The following is a 21,000-nucleotide window of genomic DNA, read 5'->3' on the forward strand; positions in this document are numbered from 1 at the left end:
TATTTGAATATACTGTGTAAACAAAAAATATTTATTTAAAATTGACATGTATTAGTTTTTTTCTTTAATTCCAAAGGATTTTAAAAGCACTGTTAATTCTACTCAATGCCAAAATTATCTTCCTACTATAGATTCATGCAGAACTTTTCTATGCAAGCTTTGATTTTAGAATTTAAATATTAAAGAGGTAGTCTTTATTAGGAGATAGCTATATTAGAAGTCAGATAACATGAATGCAATTTGCACCGATAGAGAAAAATAAAGCCTGATGAAAGAAGGTAAATGACGAACTAATGAATGAAAACACAAGAGCTTTCGATTCCATGTTATATTTTTCTATTTTCTTTTAAATCAAATTGAATTTTTTTTTTTTTTGAGATGGAGTTTCACTCTTGTTCCCCAGGCTGGAGTGCAATGGCGCAATCTCGGCTCACTGCAACCTCTACCTCCTGGGTTCAAGCAATTCTCCTGCCTCAGCCTCCCGAGTAGCTGGGACTACAGGCATGCACCACCATGCCCAGCTAATTTTTGTATTTTTAATGGAGATGGGGTTTCACCAAGTTGACCAGGATAGTCTCAATCTCTTGACCTTGTGATCTACCCGCCTTGGCCTCCCAAAGTGCTGGGATTATAGGCGTGAGCCACTGCGCCGGGCCCAAATTGAAAAATTTTAACAACAAAATTTAAAATAGGCCAGGCGTGCTCACAGCTGTAATCCCAGCACTTTGGGAGGCCGAGGCAGGTGGATCACCTGAGGTCGGGAGTATCAGACCAGTCAGACCAACGTGGAGAAACCCCGTCTCTACTAAAAATACAAACTTAGCCCAGTGTGTTGGCACATGTCTGTAATCCCAGCTACTCATGAGGCTGAGGCAGGAGAATGGCTTGAACCTGGGAGGCAGAGGTTGTGGTGAGCCGAGATTGCGCCACTGCACTCCAGCCTGGGTAACAAGAGCAAAAACTCCATCTAAAAAAATAATAAAAACAAAAATAAAATAAAGAGCTATTCATTTATACACCACTTCAAATCCTCTGTTCAGTAGTGACATACATGCATGCTTCCACAGAGTTATTAGGTCTTACTTTATCTTCTGGTTTTTTCCACTTAACATTATCTCTTATGTATATTTCCATGAAAAAACAACTCAAACATTTTACTGAAATTGATTTTGTTATTTCTCTACTGTTAGACATTTGACATTGTTTCCCATCTTAGGCCCTTACAAGTGATACTATTATGAGCATCTTTGAATAGATCCTTTCTTTCTCTTTAGGGTTATTTCCATGGAATATATTTTCCAAACTGGAATTACCAAGTCAAAGGACAGGAACAGTGTTCCAGTTATGTGATTATTATTCACATTGTAGCAGTGTTTTCCAATTTGAGGTGAGACAGAATATGTAATTTGAAAAAAAAAAATCATATTAGCTGTTTTAATAACTATTGTTTTTGCAATATGAGTACAGCATGCTATGGATGATTGTAATTTTTCCGTATTTCCAGTTATAAAAATAAAGCACTGCAGCAGACAAGCTGCTAAGTCACCTACACTGAACTTTACAACCACTGGGAGAGAACAGCTAATAGTAATCAAGTAGACTCAACACTCCAAACTGCTGAAACATCTCATAATGAAACAAAATAAAAACCACCTTTACTGCTCTATTTTCTATCACAGTATTTATTTTTAAATATGAAAGAAAATTAAATTTTTATGCTTTTCCAGAGGGTACAGAACAATTTATTCTATAAATACACCTGCACGTGTATACTCACATATATACAAGAATGTGTACTGCAGTGTTGCTCATAATAGCAAGATTGAAAACAATCCAAAAGTCCATCAATAAAAGATAGAGTAATTTATGGTACATCCATCCGACTAAAGACTATATAGTCATTTTTTAATGTCTATGTATGTGCTAATATGTGTTCATGTGAAATGATCTCCAAGAAGATACTAAGTGAATAAAATACGCTATTATCTCAGAAGTTCAAGAACAGCCTGGCCAACATGGTGAAACCCCGTCTCTACTAAAAATACAAAAATTAGCTGGCTGTGGTGGCAGGTGCCATTGCACTGCAGCTAGGGCAACAAGAGTAAAACTGTCCCTCCCAAAAAAAATGCTATTATCTGACTGAAGAAGAAAGAGGACGTGCTTGTACACACACAGACAGTTATCAGGAAGGGCATACAAGGAAATAAAGAGGCTGCCACTAGGGATGGGAACTAGGTGACTGAAAATAAAGAGTAGGGGAGAGACTTTTTTTTCTTTTTTTTTTTTGAGACGGAGTCTCTCTCTGTCACGCAGGCTGGAGTGCAATGGCGTGATCTCGGCTCACTGCAACCTCCACCTCCTGGGTTCAAGCAATTCTCCTGCCTCAGCCTCCTAGAGACTTTTTTCATTGTATACTTTTGTGCATTTTGGGTTTTATACCATGTATATGAATTACATATTCAAAAATAAAAATTTTTTAACAAGGATCATAGTTTAAAGGCTGAAAAAACTGCTCTAGAAATATCAACCATTTTACAAGGATGCCCACCATGTAAATGTACCTGACTAGTTTAAATGTGCATTTTAGTTGCTAAGTAGGCTGTATAATTGTCTTTGAGATGACAAACTTATTTTCTTAAATATAAAATTAATGATTTCCCTACTATGACGACCTGTAGAAAATGGGTGTTAATCTTATATTTCCATCAATTATTCATCTATTTAGATAGCAGCTTTTATTATCACATTTCCCCTCTCTCTCTTCCTCTTGATGGTTATTATATTTCAACATGATAATGTTTGTATTATTAATGTTTGAACTCTTCTACCTAGAAATTTGTACTAAATGTTTAATTCTTGGAGTTGATCTATTAGAGTATTTCTATCTCTGTTACTTTAGATCTTCAAATTCCTTTATCTTTGCTTCATTTTATTTCTCTCATTAGAAATTTTTTGTTTTCCTTGAACAAATCAAATATACCACATTAAATTAATTCTCAGCTAGTTAATGAGAGCTTTTGGTCACTTCTATGAATAAAATCTTGTGTTAAAATTTTTTAAATTACATAAACAATAACATATTCCTGGTATTTAAATTTTTTAATAAAGACATACAGAATGCATAAAGTGAAAGCTCCTGACATTCCTTTTCCCCAATTTTATTTCTCCTTCCCTAAAGGTAACCACTATTATCTGTCTTTCATTTTGTATTTTACATACACACATGTAAACACAGGTACACACACACACACACACACACACACACACACACACACACACATACACACTGCCCAAATAAATGGTTTAATAATTTTTTACATATAAATAAATGGGATAATGCAGTACATACATACTTTTCTACAATTTGCTTTTCTCCCCCACTGACAAACATATTTTGAAAATCTTTCAGGTCTTTATATGCATATTTAACTGACTGGGTTTTTTTTGTTTTGTCTGGTTTGAGAGAGTCTCACTCTGTCACCCAGGCTGGAGTGCAGTGGCGCGACCTTGGCTAACTGCAACCTCCCCCTCCCGGGTTCAAGTGATCCTCCAGTCTCAACCTTCCAAGTAGCTGGGATTACAGGTGCACACCACCACACCAAGCTAATTTTTGTATTTTTAGGAGAGACAGGGTTTCACCAGGCTGGCTAAGCTAGTCTCAAACTCCTGGCCTCAAGTGATCTACCTGCCTCAGCCACCCAGAGTCCTGGGATTATAGGAATGAGCCACCTCACCCAGCCTGTTTTGTTTTTTTGAGACAGAGTCTTGCTATGTTGCCTGGGATGGAGTTCAGTGGCACTACCTTGGCTCACTGCACCCTCCGCCTCCCAGGTTCAAGTGATTCTCCAGCCTCAGCCTCCAGAGTAGCTAGAATTACAGGTGTGCGCCATCAACCCTGGCTTTTTTTTTTTTTTTTTTTTTTGTATTTTTAGTAGAGATGGGGTTTCACCATGTTGCCCAGGCTGGTCTCAAACTCCTGAGCTCAATCTCCCCACCTCAGCCTCCCAGGGTGCTGGGATTACAGCCACAAGCCACCGCACCCAGGCTAACTTGTCGTTTTTAAGAGCTTTATTACAGTCCATATTTTTGTGCCATAATTTACATAATCAGTGTTCTATTGATGGTTATTTAGATTGTAAAATCTAAAAATATTTTTCCAGAATTTGTCTAAAATTAGAAACACAGAGTCAAAGGGAATGTATTTTAAAATGTCAACAGATACTGTTAACATTGCCCTTCAAACATGCTGCACCAATTTATATTCCACCCCCAGTGCTCATTTCTTCAAAGTTTCACCAACCTACATATCCTTCATCCAATCAGATGGGTGAAATATCTCTCTCTCTTGTTTTAATTTGCATTTTCCTGATTACTTGTGAAGTTAAACATCCTTTCACATACTTGTTGCTGTGTATAGTTCTTTTATAAATAACATACGTATTTTTTGCTAATTTTTCTGATAGGATTTGGTCTTTTTCTATTAATTGGTTCATAAGAATATAATTGATTTTTGAAATTTTTTGTTTAATTTCCTTGGGTTTGATAGCTCAATAGTCAAGTCATAGAAACTTAGAAACATTTTTCATTTCCTATTTCTTATCTTTTTATATACAATCTCTTTTTCTTTCTTCCTTTTTTTTTTTAGTTGCTGTCACCCAAGTCGGAGTGTAATGGCACGATCTCTGCTCACTGCAAGTTCTGCCTCCCTGGTTAAAACAACTCTCTCTCAGCCTCCTGAGTAGCTGGGATTACAGGCACCCACCACCATGCCCAGCTATTTTTGTATTTTTAGTAGAGATGGAGTTTCATCATGTTGGCCAGGCTGGTCTTGAACCAGTGATCCATCCACCTTGGCCTCCCAAAGTGCTGAGTGGGATTACAGGCGTGAGCTACCGCAACCGGCCCTTTCGCCTCTAATTTCTAATTGCTATTAGCTGCATCACTAATATTAGGTTTGAGGCATCTGTATAATACTGCTGAAGCTTCTTATTCTTTAGACTAAAAACTTGAAACAATTACTAAAAAGAATGTAATTTTTAAATTTAAATTTTGTTTTGCTTTTCAACAAAAGTGAAGCATTATAGTGCCTAATGTGGACTACTGGCCTAGGTTTTTGGGATTTTTTTGGTGGAGGGATTCTTTAGGACAGGGACTCCCTATTCCTCAGGCTGGTCTCAAATTTATGGCCTCAAGTGATCCTCCCAGTTCAGCCTTCCAAGTTGCTGGGATTACAGGAATGAGCCACCGTGCTTGGTTATGGCTTAGGTGTGATCACTCACTCTACCACTTAGTAGTTATAGTGCTTAAACAAGTTACTTAAACTAAGTCTCAGTTTCTTCATTCATAAAGTAAGAATTTAATATCTTCATAGTCTCCTGTGAGGATTAAGAGATCATCCTCATAAAGCACTTGGCACAAGCACTCTCCATGAAGTGCTCAATAAATGTTACCAATTTTACTATTACAGCTACCAAGAGACAACTATCTGAGAGTTGCATAGATTGGCACTACTAAAAAAACCCAAAATTTTGGTCAGCATGGAAAATGATTTGTGATATCCTTCTTTCATATATGCTCTCTATGTAGTAAATATTAAAAATGGAATGGTTTTCAAGAAACCTAAAAAATTCAGTCTCTACACAGCAAAGTGCCATATCAATTTTGCTCCTAAATCAGCCTACTCAACACACAGATGTAATCACAATTACACACTATACTTACGATTTTTATGGCCTAGTGTCATAATTCTATCCATATCATCAGCATTATTTACCACATAAGCTGACAAATCTTTGATATAAACTCCCACGTCAGGTCTTTCTTTAACCTAAAAAAAAAAAAAAAAAATAGAGGACTTTACCCTACATCAGTAACTCTTACACAATTATTTATTGAGCATCTCCTGTGTGTTTGATGCCTACCAGACAGAGGGGATATAGTGATGAATAAGATAGACACTGTTCTTACACACATGGAGATGTCAGTCTATAGGAAGAACATACAAATGAAGAATTACACACAAAATTTATTTTATTTCAACTGTGATGACATGAAGAAAAATACAGAACACTAAACTAATGAAGGAGATAGAATAAAATTCCCAAGATGTTTAAGCTAAAATTAAAAAAAAAAAAAAAAAAAAAAGCAAGTAGAAAGTTGAGGTAGGAGAAGAAGAAAATGTTGAACAATTCTGAAATAAGAAAAAACTAGGCACTTACAAAAAATAACAAACAAACCAAAAAAGACAGTGTGGCTGGAGAGAACAGGAAACGGAAAAATAGGTGAGACATATGGTTATACAGGAAAGCAGAGACAAGTTTAGACTAGTTTTTGGTCTTTATGGTAAGAATAATTTGGAGAATTTCAAGCAACTGAAGGAAATAATCAGATCTATGGTATCAATATTAAAATACGATCTTTCTGTGAATTACCTTATGAGAATTTTTAACCAAATTTGAAGAATGTATTTAGGATGGATTTACCTAAAATACAAGTGGTGTTGTATAAACAAAATTCACTTTGGAAGGCTCAGAGTCACTTCTACAAACCAAGAGAATAAAAAGTGAAACTGAGGCAGAGGCCTATGGCTGCCAGTTGTAAAAGCCATTCCACAGGTAGGAGACCTCATAGACATTGAAGACAAAAAAAATTTGATAAACAATTCCAGGGGAAAAAAGTTATAAGGGTACACACTCAACATTCCAGTTATTTTCAATGTTGTGTGTGTGCGTACCTTTTATAACAATTTGTAAAATAAATTTACAAATTAGGAAAAATCCTTTTTCTGTCATGGGATATAAATTAAGTCCTAATTTCATTAGTAATATAAGAAAGTGTGATAATCTCTATAAACCAGTGGATTTCAGATCTTGCTCTGAAAAGCCCTAGAGGGTCCATGGTGGCACTGAGGGGGCCACTGTGGGAGTTTTCGGGTCTTCAGGCCCAGAGAAGTTCTAAAGAGATGGGCACTTCCATGAATTTTACACATTCAGCTTCCATATAAGGTTTGGTTTGATGGAAGTATTTAAACGCTTTATACCTTTTAAAAGGTTTGAAAATTACTGGTCTATATCAGTGCTTCTCAAAAAAATCTGTGATAAATGATAGGTATATTTCTAATATGATAATTTTGGAAAATATAAAAATTATGCACTTAGATTCCATGGCAATGCCAAATTGCTATGCAAGTTTTTAAGCACTTACTCTCAGTTTTTGTTCATTCTCACTGCAGACTGAAAACGAACATTCTTCAAACTGACATCTGTCTGCAGACCAGTGGTATTTTCCAATCACAATATGATATTAATTCGAAATTCGATTAGTAAGTGTACTCAATTAATAACTGATTAGACATGAAAGATGAAGAAAGAAAATATAATCCCAAATTTGTAAAAGTTAAAAAACTGGAAGGAAATGCTACCAAAGAATTTTTATCATAAAAAAATAGGAATTCAGGCCGGGTGCGGTGGCTCACGCATGTAATCCCAGCACTTTGGGAGGCTGAGGCGGGCGGATCATGAGGTCAAGGGATCGAGACCATCCTGGCCAACATGGTGAAACCCTGTCTCTACTAAAAATACAAAAACTAGCTTGGTGTGGTGGCGCATGCCTGTAATCCCAGCTACTCGGGAGGCTGAGGCAGGAGAATTGCTTGAACACGGGAGGCGGAGGTTGCAGTGAGCTGAGATCACGCCACCGCACTCCAGTCTGGCGACTGGCGATGGAGTGAGACTCTGTCTCAAAAAAAAAAAAGGAATTCAATATCTATGACAAACACAATTTTTAACAATGGATCTCAATGGAAGCAGTTACCCCCTTGCCCTACAATGTTTTAGAAATTTTCGGAAGAGTTTCTGGTTCACTTCAGGACACTGTAGTATTGACAGGCAGGGACCAGGGATACTAAACATTCTGAAACAGGTGGGACAGTCTCACCCAATGAAGAACTGTCTCATACAATTCTGAACGTCCTAACAGATATCCACATGGTAAAAAATTTACTAATAATTATCTAAGTCTAGACCCAGATAATTATATCTGAGTGGGTCATATGTAACTTTATTTCACACATAAAGACAAAGTGCTTTTCCATATAGCAATAATACGAGAATACAGAAAAGCTGAGGAAAGAAGTGTACTTTATTTTGCTCCAAATTCTACTAAGAGCTAGTCATTATATTTAAAAAACCATGTCATTGACAATAACACCAATCAAGGGGTTTAGATCAACAACACAACATACCTGTTGACACTGTGCATTTGTAGCTGTTAGAATTTTGATGATTCTATATGCCTCTATTTTATTATATCATCAAGTGTGGTCATATCTAAGCATTTACATACCAAAATACTACCATTTATTTTTAATTACTTGTATTCTCCTTTATATTATAGTAGGGTAGTACATGAATTTTTAAAAATATGTGTAAAGGTAGATTAATATTATTTATGAATTTTATTTCAGGACAGTCAAAAGAGCATTACAGAATGTATGCTATTGGAAAAGGAGCACTGGGTCTAACAGAGTTGAGAACCATTGACAAGAATGTTCCCGAGAATAAATCTGATCTGTAATTACTGGTACAAAAATGGAAATGTCCTTTTCAAATGATTTATTTCTAGAATTTGCATAAGACAACAAATTTTTAGGACATGAAAGCACAGAACTAATAAAATATTCATCAGAACTAAAGCTGAAAACTAGCAACAAAGAAGTTTGTTTCTACATTTGCTATATAAATGATATCACAGAATAAGGCTTCATGAAGGTCCAACAAGCACAAACAAGCACAAACAATACTTAACACTGTAATACATTATTCCAAAAACTCAGTTTATGCAGTAAACTTAAAAAGAAAAAAAAAAGCTACCATTTATTGTTTATTTTATGTCAGGCACTGATTTAAACACTCTAATCTGTTACTACTGGTAATAATCCTATGAAGTAGACACCATTACTTCCATTTTATGACAAACCAAGGCTCATAGAGATTAAGTAACCTGATCAGAGCCAGATTTCAATCTAAGATGGTAGACTGATAGAACCACCTTCTTAATTCTAGATAATACTGCCATTCACTTGCTATGTGACCTTGAGCAAGTCAAGAAACCCCTTTAAATTTCAGTTTCCACATCAGTAAAATCAAACTGCTGGGAAGAGTAAATGAAATAAATGATTTACTACTACCAACAACCATCAATTACTGCACTGAATGCCTACATCGCATTGCAAGAGCTCAGTTAACGCTGGCTACTTGTTCTACACATACTCTATACCATTCTACAATGCTGGCTACTACTGTTCTGTATCTTATTCCACTGTTAACTCTACCTGCATTATTCTCCTCTATTTTACTGGTGATACGATCCAACTAAAATTCCAATATTAACATTTTCCTTGCTGTATGTCTCACACCTTAAAATATGACACTATGTGGCAATATCAAATTTACCAATCATTTACCATCTGACTCAGCAATCCTGCTTCAGTAATTTATCCCCAGATACGTCTGCAGATGTATGACATTATATATGTATGAGGTTATTTAAAATACCAAAAGCATCTTTTGTTTAAAAAAAAGCAGGGGGGAACCTTAATTTAGTAAACATTCTACTGCTTTGGAAAAAATACTCCTCCAAATTTCAATCATCCTTACCTCTAACCTTTGTGTCTGATCCTTTCCCAAAAGGTCACGAACTTCTTCATTATATATTTCCAAATAAGACACTCGAACCAAAAATCTATAAATAAAACATCATTTTTAAAAAGTCAGAGTGAAATATTTATAAGAACAATTTTAAAACGTGTTTATATAATTTATACCTAAGTGCCTTTCCTGTGTTTGTACTTCTCAATATTAGAAAATAAAAGAATTCTTTTACCTTGTATCACCCTCTGCTTTTGCAATATGACCAAATATGTGAGCAAATGAATTGGGAATTATCCCTCTAAGTTCAGGAACAGCTCGAACACCTTCCATGGTAAAAGTTTTTCCTGTTCCAGTTTGTCCATATGCAAAAATAGTCCCTGAAAATGATGACAAGAATTAGTTACTTCTTATGCTACAGAACAATAGCTCTTAATTCCTTTGAAACTATGATGTAAAAAAAAAAAAAAAAAAAAGAAAGAAAGAAAGAAAGAAACTGTTATGTAATTTCTTCCCTGGATTCAAAATTTATTCTAGCACAAGTTTCACCTTTATTATCAACAATTACAATATGTACTCTGTACCACATGCACAAAGCACTGTTACAACACCAATGAGAGATAGCCCTAATAATTAATAAAAAGCATCCCAAGCCCTAAATGCAAAAATCTTACAATATATCTAATTATGAGACATTTCTTATCATGTGTATATGAAGTACTTATTGTGGACATTAAACTGGAGATGGTAGTATAAGTACAGCAAAAGAATACAGGCTCTAGAGCAGAAAGACCTTAGTCTCAAACCACATCTGCCAATGGCAAAATGGGGATAAGAATTACAACTCGCCATTGATCGTAAGAACGAAATGAGGCAATTTTCCTCAAGTGACAAATATGACATGTCATATAAAGTATCAGTAAAATGATAGCTTTTTTCTTTTTTTTTTGAGATGGAGTCTCGCTCTGTTGCCAGGCTGGAGTGCAGTGGCACAATCTCGGTTCACTGCGAACTCCGCCTCCCAGATTCAAGTGATTCTCCTGCCTCAGCCTCCCGAGTAACTGGGACTACAGGCGCACGCCACTACACCTGGCTAATTTGTGTATTTTTAGTAAAGACAGGGTTTCACTATGTTCGCCAGGATGGTCTCGATCTCTTGACCTTGAGATTCACCCGCCTTGGCTTCCCAAAGTGCTGAGATTACAGGCATGAGCCACTGCTCCCGGCCAATAGCTTTTTTCTTCGTCCTAAAATAAGTGTGTTTTTAAAAAACTGTTTGAAAGTAACATCTATAAGAAATACAGTTAACAAAAAGATGACAATACAATTATTACAGGTAATTACAGATATAATCTAAATTTTCTAAATACCTAAATTCATTCATTCAACAAATATTTACCACACACCTGAGTCTGGCATTGTGCTAGGCACTAGACGCCGAGTGACAAGACAAACACAATCCTTAATCTTATGATGTGTGTAATCTTGTGGAGGAGATACTGATGGAACAATTATAATCATGATGAGTACTGAAAATGAGAAACAGAGTTCTAGATGGGAGTAAGCGACATAAATTAGGCAGAGAAATTGTAGTGGGATAAAATGAGAGGGGGTCGGGGAGGACTTTCCAAAAGGGGTAAGGTTTAGATAGGAACAGCGTGGACAGCAAGAAGCAGGAAAAAGAATGGAAATTTTGAGGACTGAAATGAGACCAGAATGAAAGAAACAGACAGGGAAAGAGAAGGTAGACGCAGGCAGAGCTACTAGAGAAATTGGCAATGCCCTAATCACACTGTGTCATAAGGACCATATTAAGGTTTTTAGACCTTATCCTAAAAGCAACATGAAGCCACAGAATAATTTTTCAATCAGAGGAGTGACATCATGATTACTACGGCTATATTGTGGACCAAGAATTGGAGAAAAGCAAGGGTAGATGTGAAGAAAACAGAGGGCTGGAGGAGTTGACCAGGACAGTGTTCAGTAAGAGAAGACAGCCTTGGATGTGATAGCATATATGAAAATGGTTCCCCAACTATTACTACACTATTCAGTTAACCTCAACTTTTCTTAGGCTTTTTTTGTGAAAATAATCATAACACACTTTTCAGACTTTTCTGTGAAAATAAATGATTCATATCAGAAGTCATTTTTTACACATGGGAATATAAGAGCCTCAATTTTTTCAAACTGACTAAATATTTCAAACTCTGCCAGAAGGAATATAATACTGTACTCAAAGAAGTTGAAAATATCATGAACTCATAGACTGCATTTCAGAATAGACACAGTGAATTATGAAATAAAAACCAAGCTTTATAAGGACAACAGCTATCACTTACTGATCATTTGCTATGTGCGAGGCCATGTACTTTACAGGCTTTTTTTGTTGTTGTTGTTTTTAAAGAGATGAGGTCTTGTCCTGTCACTCAGGCTAGAGTTCAGTGGCATGATCGGAGCTCACTGCAGCCTCAAACTCCTGGGCACAAGAGATCCTTCTGCCTCAGCCTCCTGAGTAGCTGGGATTACAGGTGTACCTGCTGGCTATGTCTGCATTCTTATTTAACTTTCACCTCAATCCTAAGAGATAGGCACTATTTATTATTATTACTATTATTTGAAAATAAAAAACTATGGCCAGGCACCGTGGCTCATGCCTGTAATCCCAGAACTTTGGGAGGTCAAGGAGGGTGGAGCACTTGAGGTCAGGAGATCAAGATCAGCCTGGTTAACATGCTGAATGCCCACCTCTGCTAAAAATACAAAAATTAGTCAGGTGTGGAGGCACACACCTGTAGTCCCAGCTACTTGGGAGGATGAAGCACAAGAATTGCTTGAACCAGAGAGGCGAAGGCTTCAGTGAGCCGAGATCGCACAATTGCACTCCAGCCTGTCTCAAAAAAAACAAAATAAATAAATAATAATAATAAACTAAAAAATAATAATAATAAACTATATTCTGGGCTTGGTGACATGGCTCATGCTATAGTCCCAGCACTTTGAGGGGCTGAGGTGGGAGAATCACCTGAGCCCAGAAGTTCAAGACCAGCCTAAGCAACACAGCGAGACCCCATCTCTACAAAGTACTTTAAAAATTACCCAGGCGTGCATAAAAGGAATAAAATAATGGCATTTGTAGCAACCTGGATGGAGCTAGAGACTACTGTTTAAGTGCAGTAACTCAGGAATGGAAAATCAAACATTGTATGTTCTCACTTATAAGTGGGAACTAAGCCTATGAGGATGCCAAGGCATAAGAATGATACAATGGACTTTAGGGACTCTAGGGGAAGAGTGGGAGTGGGGTGAGAGATAAAAGACTACACACTGGGTACAGCGTACACTGCTTGGATGATGGGTGCACCACAATCTCAGAAATCACCACTAAAGAACTTATTCATGTAACCAAACACTTACCTATTCCCCAAAAACTTTTTGAAATACAAAATAAATTTCAAAAAATTAGCCAGGCATGGTGGCATGTAACTGTAGTCTCAGCTACTAGGAAGCCTGAAGTGGGAGAATCACTTGAGCCCAAGAAGTTGAGGCTGCAGTGAGCCGTGACTGTGCCACTGCACTCCAGCCTGGGTGGCAGGGCAAGACCTTGTCTCAAAAAAAAACCAAAAATAAACAAATACAACAACAAAAACAAAAACTATCTTCTGGATCATAAAACAAGTCAATAAATTTAAAAAGATTCAAGGCATACGAAGTATGTTATCTAACTAAATTGATATTAAGTTAGAAATCAGTAACAGAAAAATCTCTAGAGAATCTAAAAATATTTGGAAACTAAATAACACATTTCTAAATAATCCAGGATCAAAGAAGAAATCAAGAAGTAAAACAGTGGACACAGTATGTCAAAATCTGTGGGATGACACTAAAACAGTACTCAGTGGCAAATTATAGCATTAAACTCCCATATTAGAAAGGAAAAAAGTCTCAAAACAATGGCCTCAGCTTCCATCTTAAGTAGAAAGAAAAGAGGAAATTAAGCCCAAAGTAAGAGAAAAGAAACAATAAAGATCAGAGCAGAAATAGATGAAATAGGAAACATAAAAGCAGGAAGAAAAAGTATTAAAACAAAAGCTGGTTCTCTGAGATCAATAAGATTGATAAACCGCTAGTCAGATTAATCAGGAAGAAAAGAAAAGATGTAAGTTACCTACATCAAGAATGAGAAAAGTTATACCACTACATTCAACATCCTAAAGGAATAATAAAGAAATAGTATAAACAACTTTCTGCCAATGAATTTGACAACTTAGATGAAACAAATTCCATTAAAGACAAGCTACCAAACCTCACTTAAGAAAAAACAGGCCAGGCGTGGTGACTCATGCCTGTAATCCCAGCAATTTGGGAGGCCGAGGTGGGTGGATCACCTGAGGTCAGGAGTTCAAGACCAGCCTGGCCAACATGGTGAAATCCTGTCTCTATTAAAAATACAAAAATTAGCCGGGCATGGTGGCGTGCACCTGTAATCCCAGCTATGCAGGAGACTGAGGCAGGAGAATCACTGGAACCCATGAGGCAGAGGCTGCAGTGAGCCAAGATTGTGCCACTGCACTCCAGCCTGGGTGACAGAGCAAGACTCTGTTTCAAAAAACAACAACAACAACAACAACAACAACAAAAACAGAAAATAAGTTACTTGGCCAGACATGGTAGCTCATGTCTTTAACCCCAGTGCTTTGCAAGGCTGAGGAAGGAGAACTGGTTGAGTCTAGGAGTTCAAGACCAGCTTAGGAAACATAGTGAGACTCTTATCTCTACCAAAAAAATAAAATTATTAAATTAGCCAGGCATGGCGTGGTGGCACATACATATAGTCCCACCTACCCGTGCGCTGAAGTGGGAGGATCGCCTGAGCCCAGAAGGTAGAGGTTACAGTGAGCCATGATCGTACCACTGCACTCCAGCTTGGGCAATAGAGTGAGACCCTGTCTCAAAAAATAGAAAAAATTAACCAGTCATGGTAGCACACACCTGTAGTCTCAGCTACTGGGGAAGCTGAAGTAGGAGGACTGTTTAAACCCAGGAAGTTGAGGTTGCAGTGAGCTGTGATTGTGCCACCGTACTACAGCCTGGGCAACAGAGTAAGACGCTGACTAAAAAAGAAAAAGAAAAAATATTGAATCTATAGTTGAAAAGCTTCCCACAAAGAAAACTTCAAACCCAGATGGCTTCACTAACGAATTCAACCAAACATTTAAGAAATAATACCAATTCCAGATAAATTCTCCTAGAAAACTGAAAAGAAGGGAATACTTTCTAACTCATTCTATGAAACTAGCATAATCACAATACCCAAACCAGAAAAAGGGATTAGAAGAAAACTACATACTTAAATCCCTCATGAACATGGATGCCAATTTTTTTTTAATTTAGCAAATAAATCTAACAATATATGAACAGAATAACACATTATGACCAAGTGGCAAAGCTAGTTTCACATTCAAAAATCAATGTAATTGATCATATTAACAAACTTAAAAAAATTATTTCAATAGGTGCAGAAAAAATTATATTTGACAAAATCCAATATACATTCCTGAAAAAACTCTCAGCAAACTAAGAACAGAAGGGAACTTCTCAAACTTGCAAAGGGTATCGGTTAAAATCTACAAATACCATTATAGCAGTGAAAGAATGGATGCATTTTCCCTAAGATCAGAAACAAGACCAAAATGCCCACTCTCACCTCACCACTTCTAGGCAACATTTCCTGGAGGTTCTAGCCTCCAAGTGCTATCAGGTAACAAAAAGAAATTAAAGGCATAAAGATTAGAAAGGACAAAGTAAAAACTGTCTTTACTTGCAGAAAACATATTCTTACATGTAGAAAATCCTACAAATTTTACAAAAATAAAAAAACTATTAGAATTAATAAGCAAGTTTAGCTAAGTTGCAGGATACAAGGTCAATATACAAAAATCAACTGTGGGTACTAAGAGAGCAATCATCAAATAGACAATAACAAGTGCTGACAAAGATGTAGAGAAATCAGAAACCTCACACAGTGCTGATAGGAATATAAAATGGTGTAGCCACCGTAGAAAAGTTCGGCAGCTCCTCAAAACATTAAACAGAGTTACCATGCAAGCCAGTAATTCCACTCCTAGATATGTACCCAAGACAAACTAAACATATGTTCACACAAAAATCTATAAAAGAATGTTTGAAGTAACATTATCTGTAATAGCTAGAAAATAGGAACAACAAATGGTCACCAACTAATAAATGGATAAACAAAATATGATCTATACAGTATTATTCAGACATAAAAATTCATTAAAATGAATTGCTGATATATGTTACAATAGGGATGAAACTTGAAAACACTGTAAGTGAAAGAATCATTCACAAAAGGCCACATAGCATATAATTCCATTTATAGAAAATGTCCAGAATAGGCAAACTCATAGATATAGATAATAAATTAGTAGTTGCTGGGTTGGGAGAAGGGAGGTGGTAATGGCTTGGGAGTGACTGACTGCTAATGGATACAGGGTTTCTTTTTGGAGTGGTAGAAATGTCCTGGAAACAGCAGTGACAGCTGTACGACATTGTAAATGCACTAAAAACCTATGAATTGTAAAACTGTAAAATGGTTAAAATTATAAATTTATATATTTGAATTTTATCTCAATAAAAAAGCCACCTAAAGAAATCAATTTTTTTTTTTTTTGAGAAAGAGTCTTGTTCTGTCACCCAGGCTGGAGTACAGTGGCACAATCTCAGCTCACTGCAACCTCTGCCTCCTGGATTCAAGTGGTTCTCCTGCCTCAGCCTCCTGAGCAGCTGGGATTACAGGGATGAGCCACCATGCTTAGCCAAGAAATCAATTTCATCTCTATATATTAGTAACATACAATCCAAAATTGAAATTATGAAAGCAATTCTATTCACAATAGCATAAAACAACTTACGAATAATCAAAACACGTGCACTAAAAGATACAAAATACAGATCAGGGAAATTAAGATACAAATAATGGAGAGAAGCTAGACATGGGTAATCCCAGTGCTTTGAAAGGCCTAAGCAGAAGACTGCTTGAGTCTAGGAGTTTGAGATCTGACTGAGCAATGGAGCAAGACCCTGTCTTTACAAAAACAAAAAAATTAGCCAGGCATGGTGGTGCCCAGCTGTAGCTCTAGTTACTCAAGAGGCAGAATCAAGAGGATAGCTTCAGCCGAGTTCAAGGCTGCAGTGAGCTATGATCGCACCACTGCACTCTAGCCTGGGCAACAGAGCAAGACCTTGTCCAAAATTAATTAATTAATGTTTCAATGTTTCAGATGGAGAGAAATATCACATTCATGAATTGGAAGACTCATTACTGTTAGAATAACAATTCAACACAATCCCTGTGAAAATCCTAGCAGGATAAACTTCAAAAACATTTGATGTGGAAAAAAAAACAGATAAGAAAGATGACATATTATATGATATGACTGATACGAAATTTCAAGAAAAGGCAAAACTATAGTGACAGAAAGCAGATCAATGGTTGCTTGGGGGTGGGTCTGCAAACGGGCATAAAGTAACTTTTGGGGATGACAGGAGTGTTCTAAAGCTGGATTGCAATGATAGTTTCACAACTGTATATATTTACTACACTCACCAAACTGCAAACCTGCAATAGGTGAATTCATGGCACATTAATTATGCCTCAATAAGGGTGTTTTTTAAAAAGTAAACTATATACTCACTTACCATTGTAGCCTTCAAGTACAGAATCAATAATAGGTCTTGCAGTTAAGTTATAAACATCAAGTTGTTTACTCTCTGGTCCAAAAACAGTATCAAAAGTAAATGTCTTCGGAGGTTCATTGGAAGAATCAGTCTTATGTACAGTGATAGTTCCCCTCATCTCATCCACACTGACAGCTTGTTTGTAGCACATTGATTTCTCTCTCTCATTGAGGGGCCGGCACCTAACAACAACCTTCACATTATCGCAGCTTTCTGGCTTCTCTGATTTATTGATCTGTTGGAGATATTTACAAATAATGAAAAGAACATTTATTTTTACCCTCAACAGATTAAATCTGCAAATTTTAAAAGGCTACTTTGCCACCTTAGTGCCTTACACACATTAAACACTTCATAAGTATTTGTTAAATGCAATTAAAGATCTTACACGTAGATGAAAAGTTTATTAAAAGGTACAAAAAGGAAAAAAGTTTCTTTTGAAATATAAAAGAAGGGAGAGAGAAAGTCTAGTTTACATGTGCGGCAAAAGCGGTACAAGCAGAAACTGAATCAGTATATTACAGATTGCCTTTCTACACAAGTCTCTGACCCTGAGTTTCCTGCCTGTAGGAAACACATGTGAATATAGTTAACAACTTTAACTCAAGAATATAGTAGATCCTTTGTTTCCCGAGACGTCTAGTTGTATTTCCTATAATGCAGCTGTAAAATGGTTTTTATCATTTCCTATAATGCATCTGTAAAATGGCTTCTCTACAGAAGACAATAAGATAAAGATAGAAAAAAAGTTTAAACGGCAAAGAAAAATGCCTTAGTATGACCTTAACTTATGAGCATTTGTATATATAAAGTTTCCATTTCTGAAATTTTTTTTTCTTATTTTTGAGACAGTGTCTCACTCTGTCACCCAGGCTGCAGTGCAGTGGTGCAATCTCGGCTCACTGCAACCTCCACTTCCCAGGTTCAAGTGATTCAGCTGTCTCAGTCTCCCAAGTAGCTGGAATTATAGATGCCCGCCACCATGCCTGGCTCATTTTTGTATTTTTAGTAGAGATGGGGTTTTATTATGTTGGCCAGGCTGGTCTCAAACTCCTGACCTCAAGTGATCCACCCACCTTGGCCTCCCAAAGTGCTGAGATCACAGGTGCATGCCACCGTACCTGGCCATTTCTGAAATTTTATGATTAAGAAAATATGATGAAACACAATCCTATTTTCGAAAAGGACAGTTTAGTTGAACAGATACTTGTTAAATTCCTACTGTTTCAGATTCTCTTCTAAGACTTAAAGAGAAACAACATAAACCATTGTCATTGACAAGTAACAGATTATTTCAATACAATGCACTTCGTATCTCTGCCTTCATCACCCTAGTCTAAATCACCATCATCTTGGCCCTGGATTACCGACTCCTAACTATACTCCTGAATCTAATTACATTCCCCTACTGCCTGTTCTCCACATAGCAGTCAGTGTTAACACAAATCTAATCATGTCGCCCTCCTACTTAAAAATTCTTCAGTGGTTTCCCATAGATCTCAGACAAAAACCAGAATCCTTAAGGTGGTCTGTAAGATCCAGCTTCCACCCACGTCTGCTTCTCTGGGCTTATTTCACAAGATACTCTGCCTGGCTCATCCATGCCACAGCCACACTGAGCTTCTTGGCCTTTTCTTGTCATCATGCTCCTCCCCACTGGCCTTTTCCATGTGCTGTTCCTTCTGCCTAGAACCTTCTTCAATCTCCTCTTCACTTAGTTAACATCTACTTATCCTTCAGAACTCAACAGCCACTTCACCTGGGAAGACTTCCTGACTACTTCAAATACTCTTATAGGCTCAGAGAGCCCCCGATCTCCCCTTCCTGGACACAATTTTACTTTCGCTTGCTCCTTATTTGATTAATGTCTTTCTCTCTGTCTACACCAGAGGTTGCAAACAGGTAGTCAAGAGGCTAAATTCGGTCCACAAATTTCCTTTGTTTGGTTCATAGTATTTAAAGCACTTTTGAATTAGTTGCTAAAATTGAGAACTTTCACTAAAACAATTCCTAAAGTCTCTTCTTGGGAGGAAAAAAACAAACAAACACTCTGATATCATCTGCAGACCAGCATTCTCACATGGCAATACTTTCCAATTTACCAGTATTTACTTCTCTCTATTGTAGGATATCCAACCACTTCTTTCATTAAGGTTATGTGTCTTATCTCTGTAAATACGTATGTATGGTTTTCACCTCTGCCCAAGAAGGCAAGCCTCTCTCTTTCCAAGTTCAAGAACCTGATTGGTTTTGCTCAATATTGTATCTTCAGGGCCTAGCATGTGGTTGGTGCCCAATATTTACTGAATTAAAAACTTGAAAGCAATGAACAGGAACAAATATAGAGCATTTAACCCTAAATGTTAAGCACTGTCCTTCTAGTCTCCTGTGCATTATCTTATTTCACGTGGCTAACAAGAAGCCCATGAGGAAAAGTTTATGTGGGAACTAAGTACCCACCCAGATTAATTATCTGAGGCCTCACAACCACTAAATAAGCGGCCATGGCTCAATTTTCCTTCATGACCCCTAATAAGAGGTCTTACAAGGCCCCATTATTAAGTTCACGATAACAATCTGTGAAATCTTGTAAGATAAACACATCACCACCACCACACCACCACACAAAGACACCTTCGGGTTTCATTCTGCACCGTAAGCTAAAGTGCCTCAAGAGGAGACAGCTAGCTCGAGGCTAGAAGAGTCGGAGTCTGCGGCCTGGAAAAGGGGCAGGCGGCCTTCGCTTCGTCGCCTCCCTGAGCTTGTTCGGCGCAAAGTCCCCACGAGGTGTGGGGCATCCAAAGAGACGCCCCGCTCAGCAGGCAGAGATGCGACCCAGAGCGCATCCTCCAGCTCAGCGCCTTTTTGATAAGCGATGCAGGCCCAACGGGATGCAGCAGCGACGAAGGCGGCAGGGCCTGCCCCTAGGCCCCTCTCGAGGCCAGCCGGACCCCCGCGGCTCCGGGGCTGACCAGCCAGGCTCTCCAACCACCCAGACCGCACGTCCGGGCCTGCCCCGCCCCACCCAGGCCGCCCGCCTGCTCCGCGCCTCCATGGCAACGGCCGCGCCCCCGGGCCAGGCAGCTGGGATGAGAAGAAACCCCAGAGGCAAAGCGACTCTCCTCACCGGCATCGTGGCACCCTCCCGTGCCCGGCGGTGCAGCCCAAGGACACCGGGTGCGCAAAAAGGCTGGCCAGAGACTACCCAAACACCTCCTTGGCGCTCTCGAGACTGCAGCTCCTCCGGCGAGAGCGCCCAGTGCGCAGGCGCATTCCGAGCTCGCCCCGCCCCAAAGCCTGTCTCAGGCTCCCTCCGCCCTTGAATTACGCCTGCGCCGAGGATTTCGGAGTCCATCTCCTAGGACACTAGACTGAGGCCGCGCGTGCGCAATGCTGCCATTCTGCTGCGCTAGAAATGTGGCCCGCACTGAGGCGGAGATACCTACCTGGTAGCCCCGGGTTGGCAGGAGGAGCAACTCCTATATCTCAAGGCCCGTGTTGTGGCGGTTGCAATACCCGGAATATTAAAATCAATAATAGCAATTGTACATTTTGTCTCATCCAAAGACCTAAAGACCTTACCTACCTGACC

General features: G+C 38.1%; 1 protein-coding gene across 4 annotated transcripts in view; it reads right to left on the reverse strand.

The window, feature by feature from the left end:
• KIF3A (kinesin family member 3A) overlaps window positions 1-20,660 on the reverse strand; it is a 44,603-nt gene extending 23,943 nt beyond the window's left edge. For all 4 annotated transcript variants that reach the window (XM_012444404.2, XM_064366306.1, XM_064366307.1 and 1 more), the window contains exons 1-5: window positions 20,536-20,660; window positions 17,370-17,643; window positions 9,883-10,027; window positions 9,657-9,741; window positions 5,722-5,827 (exon numbers count right to left, since the gene is read on the reverse strand). In XM_012444404.2, the coding sequence (XP_012299827.2) occupies window positions 5,722-5,827; window positions 9,657-9,741; window positions 9,883-10,027; window positions 17,370-17,643; window positions 20,536-20,541 (616 nt within the window). In that variant the 5' untranslated portion in view covers window positions 20,542-20,660. The remainder of the gene's footprint in view (window positions 1-5,721; window positions 5,828-9,656; window positions 9,742-9,882; window positions 10,028-17,369; window positions 17,644-20,535) is intronic.
• Between the last annotated feature and the right edge of the window lie 340 nt (window positions 20,661-21,000).

This window comes from Aotus nancymaae, unplaced genomic scaffold (assembly GCF_030222135.1).
Source record: "Aotus nancymaae isolate 86718 unplaced genomic scaffold, 86718_ANA_hifiasm-v0.15.2.pri h1tg000064l_1, whole genome shotgun sequence".
NCBI lineage: Eukaryota > Metazoa > Chordata > Mammalia > Primates > Aotidae > Aotus > Aotus nancymaae.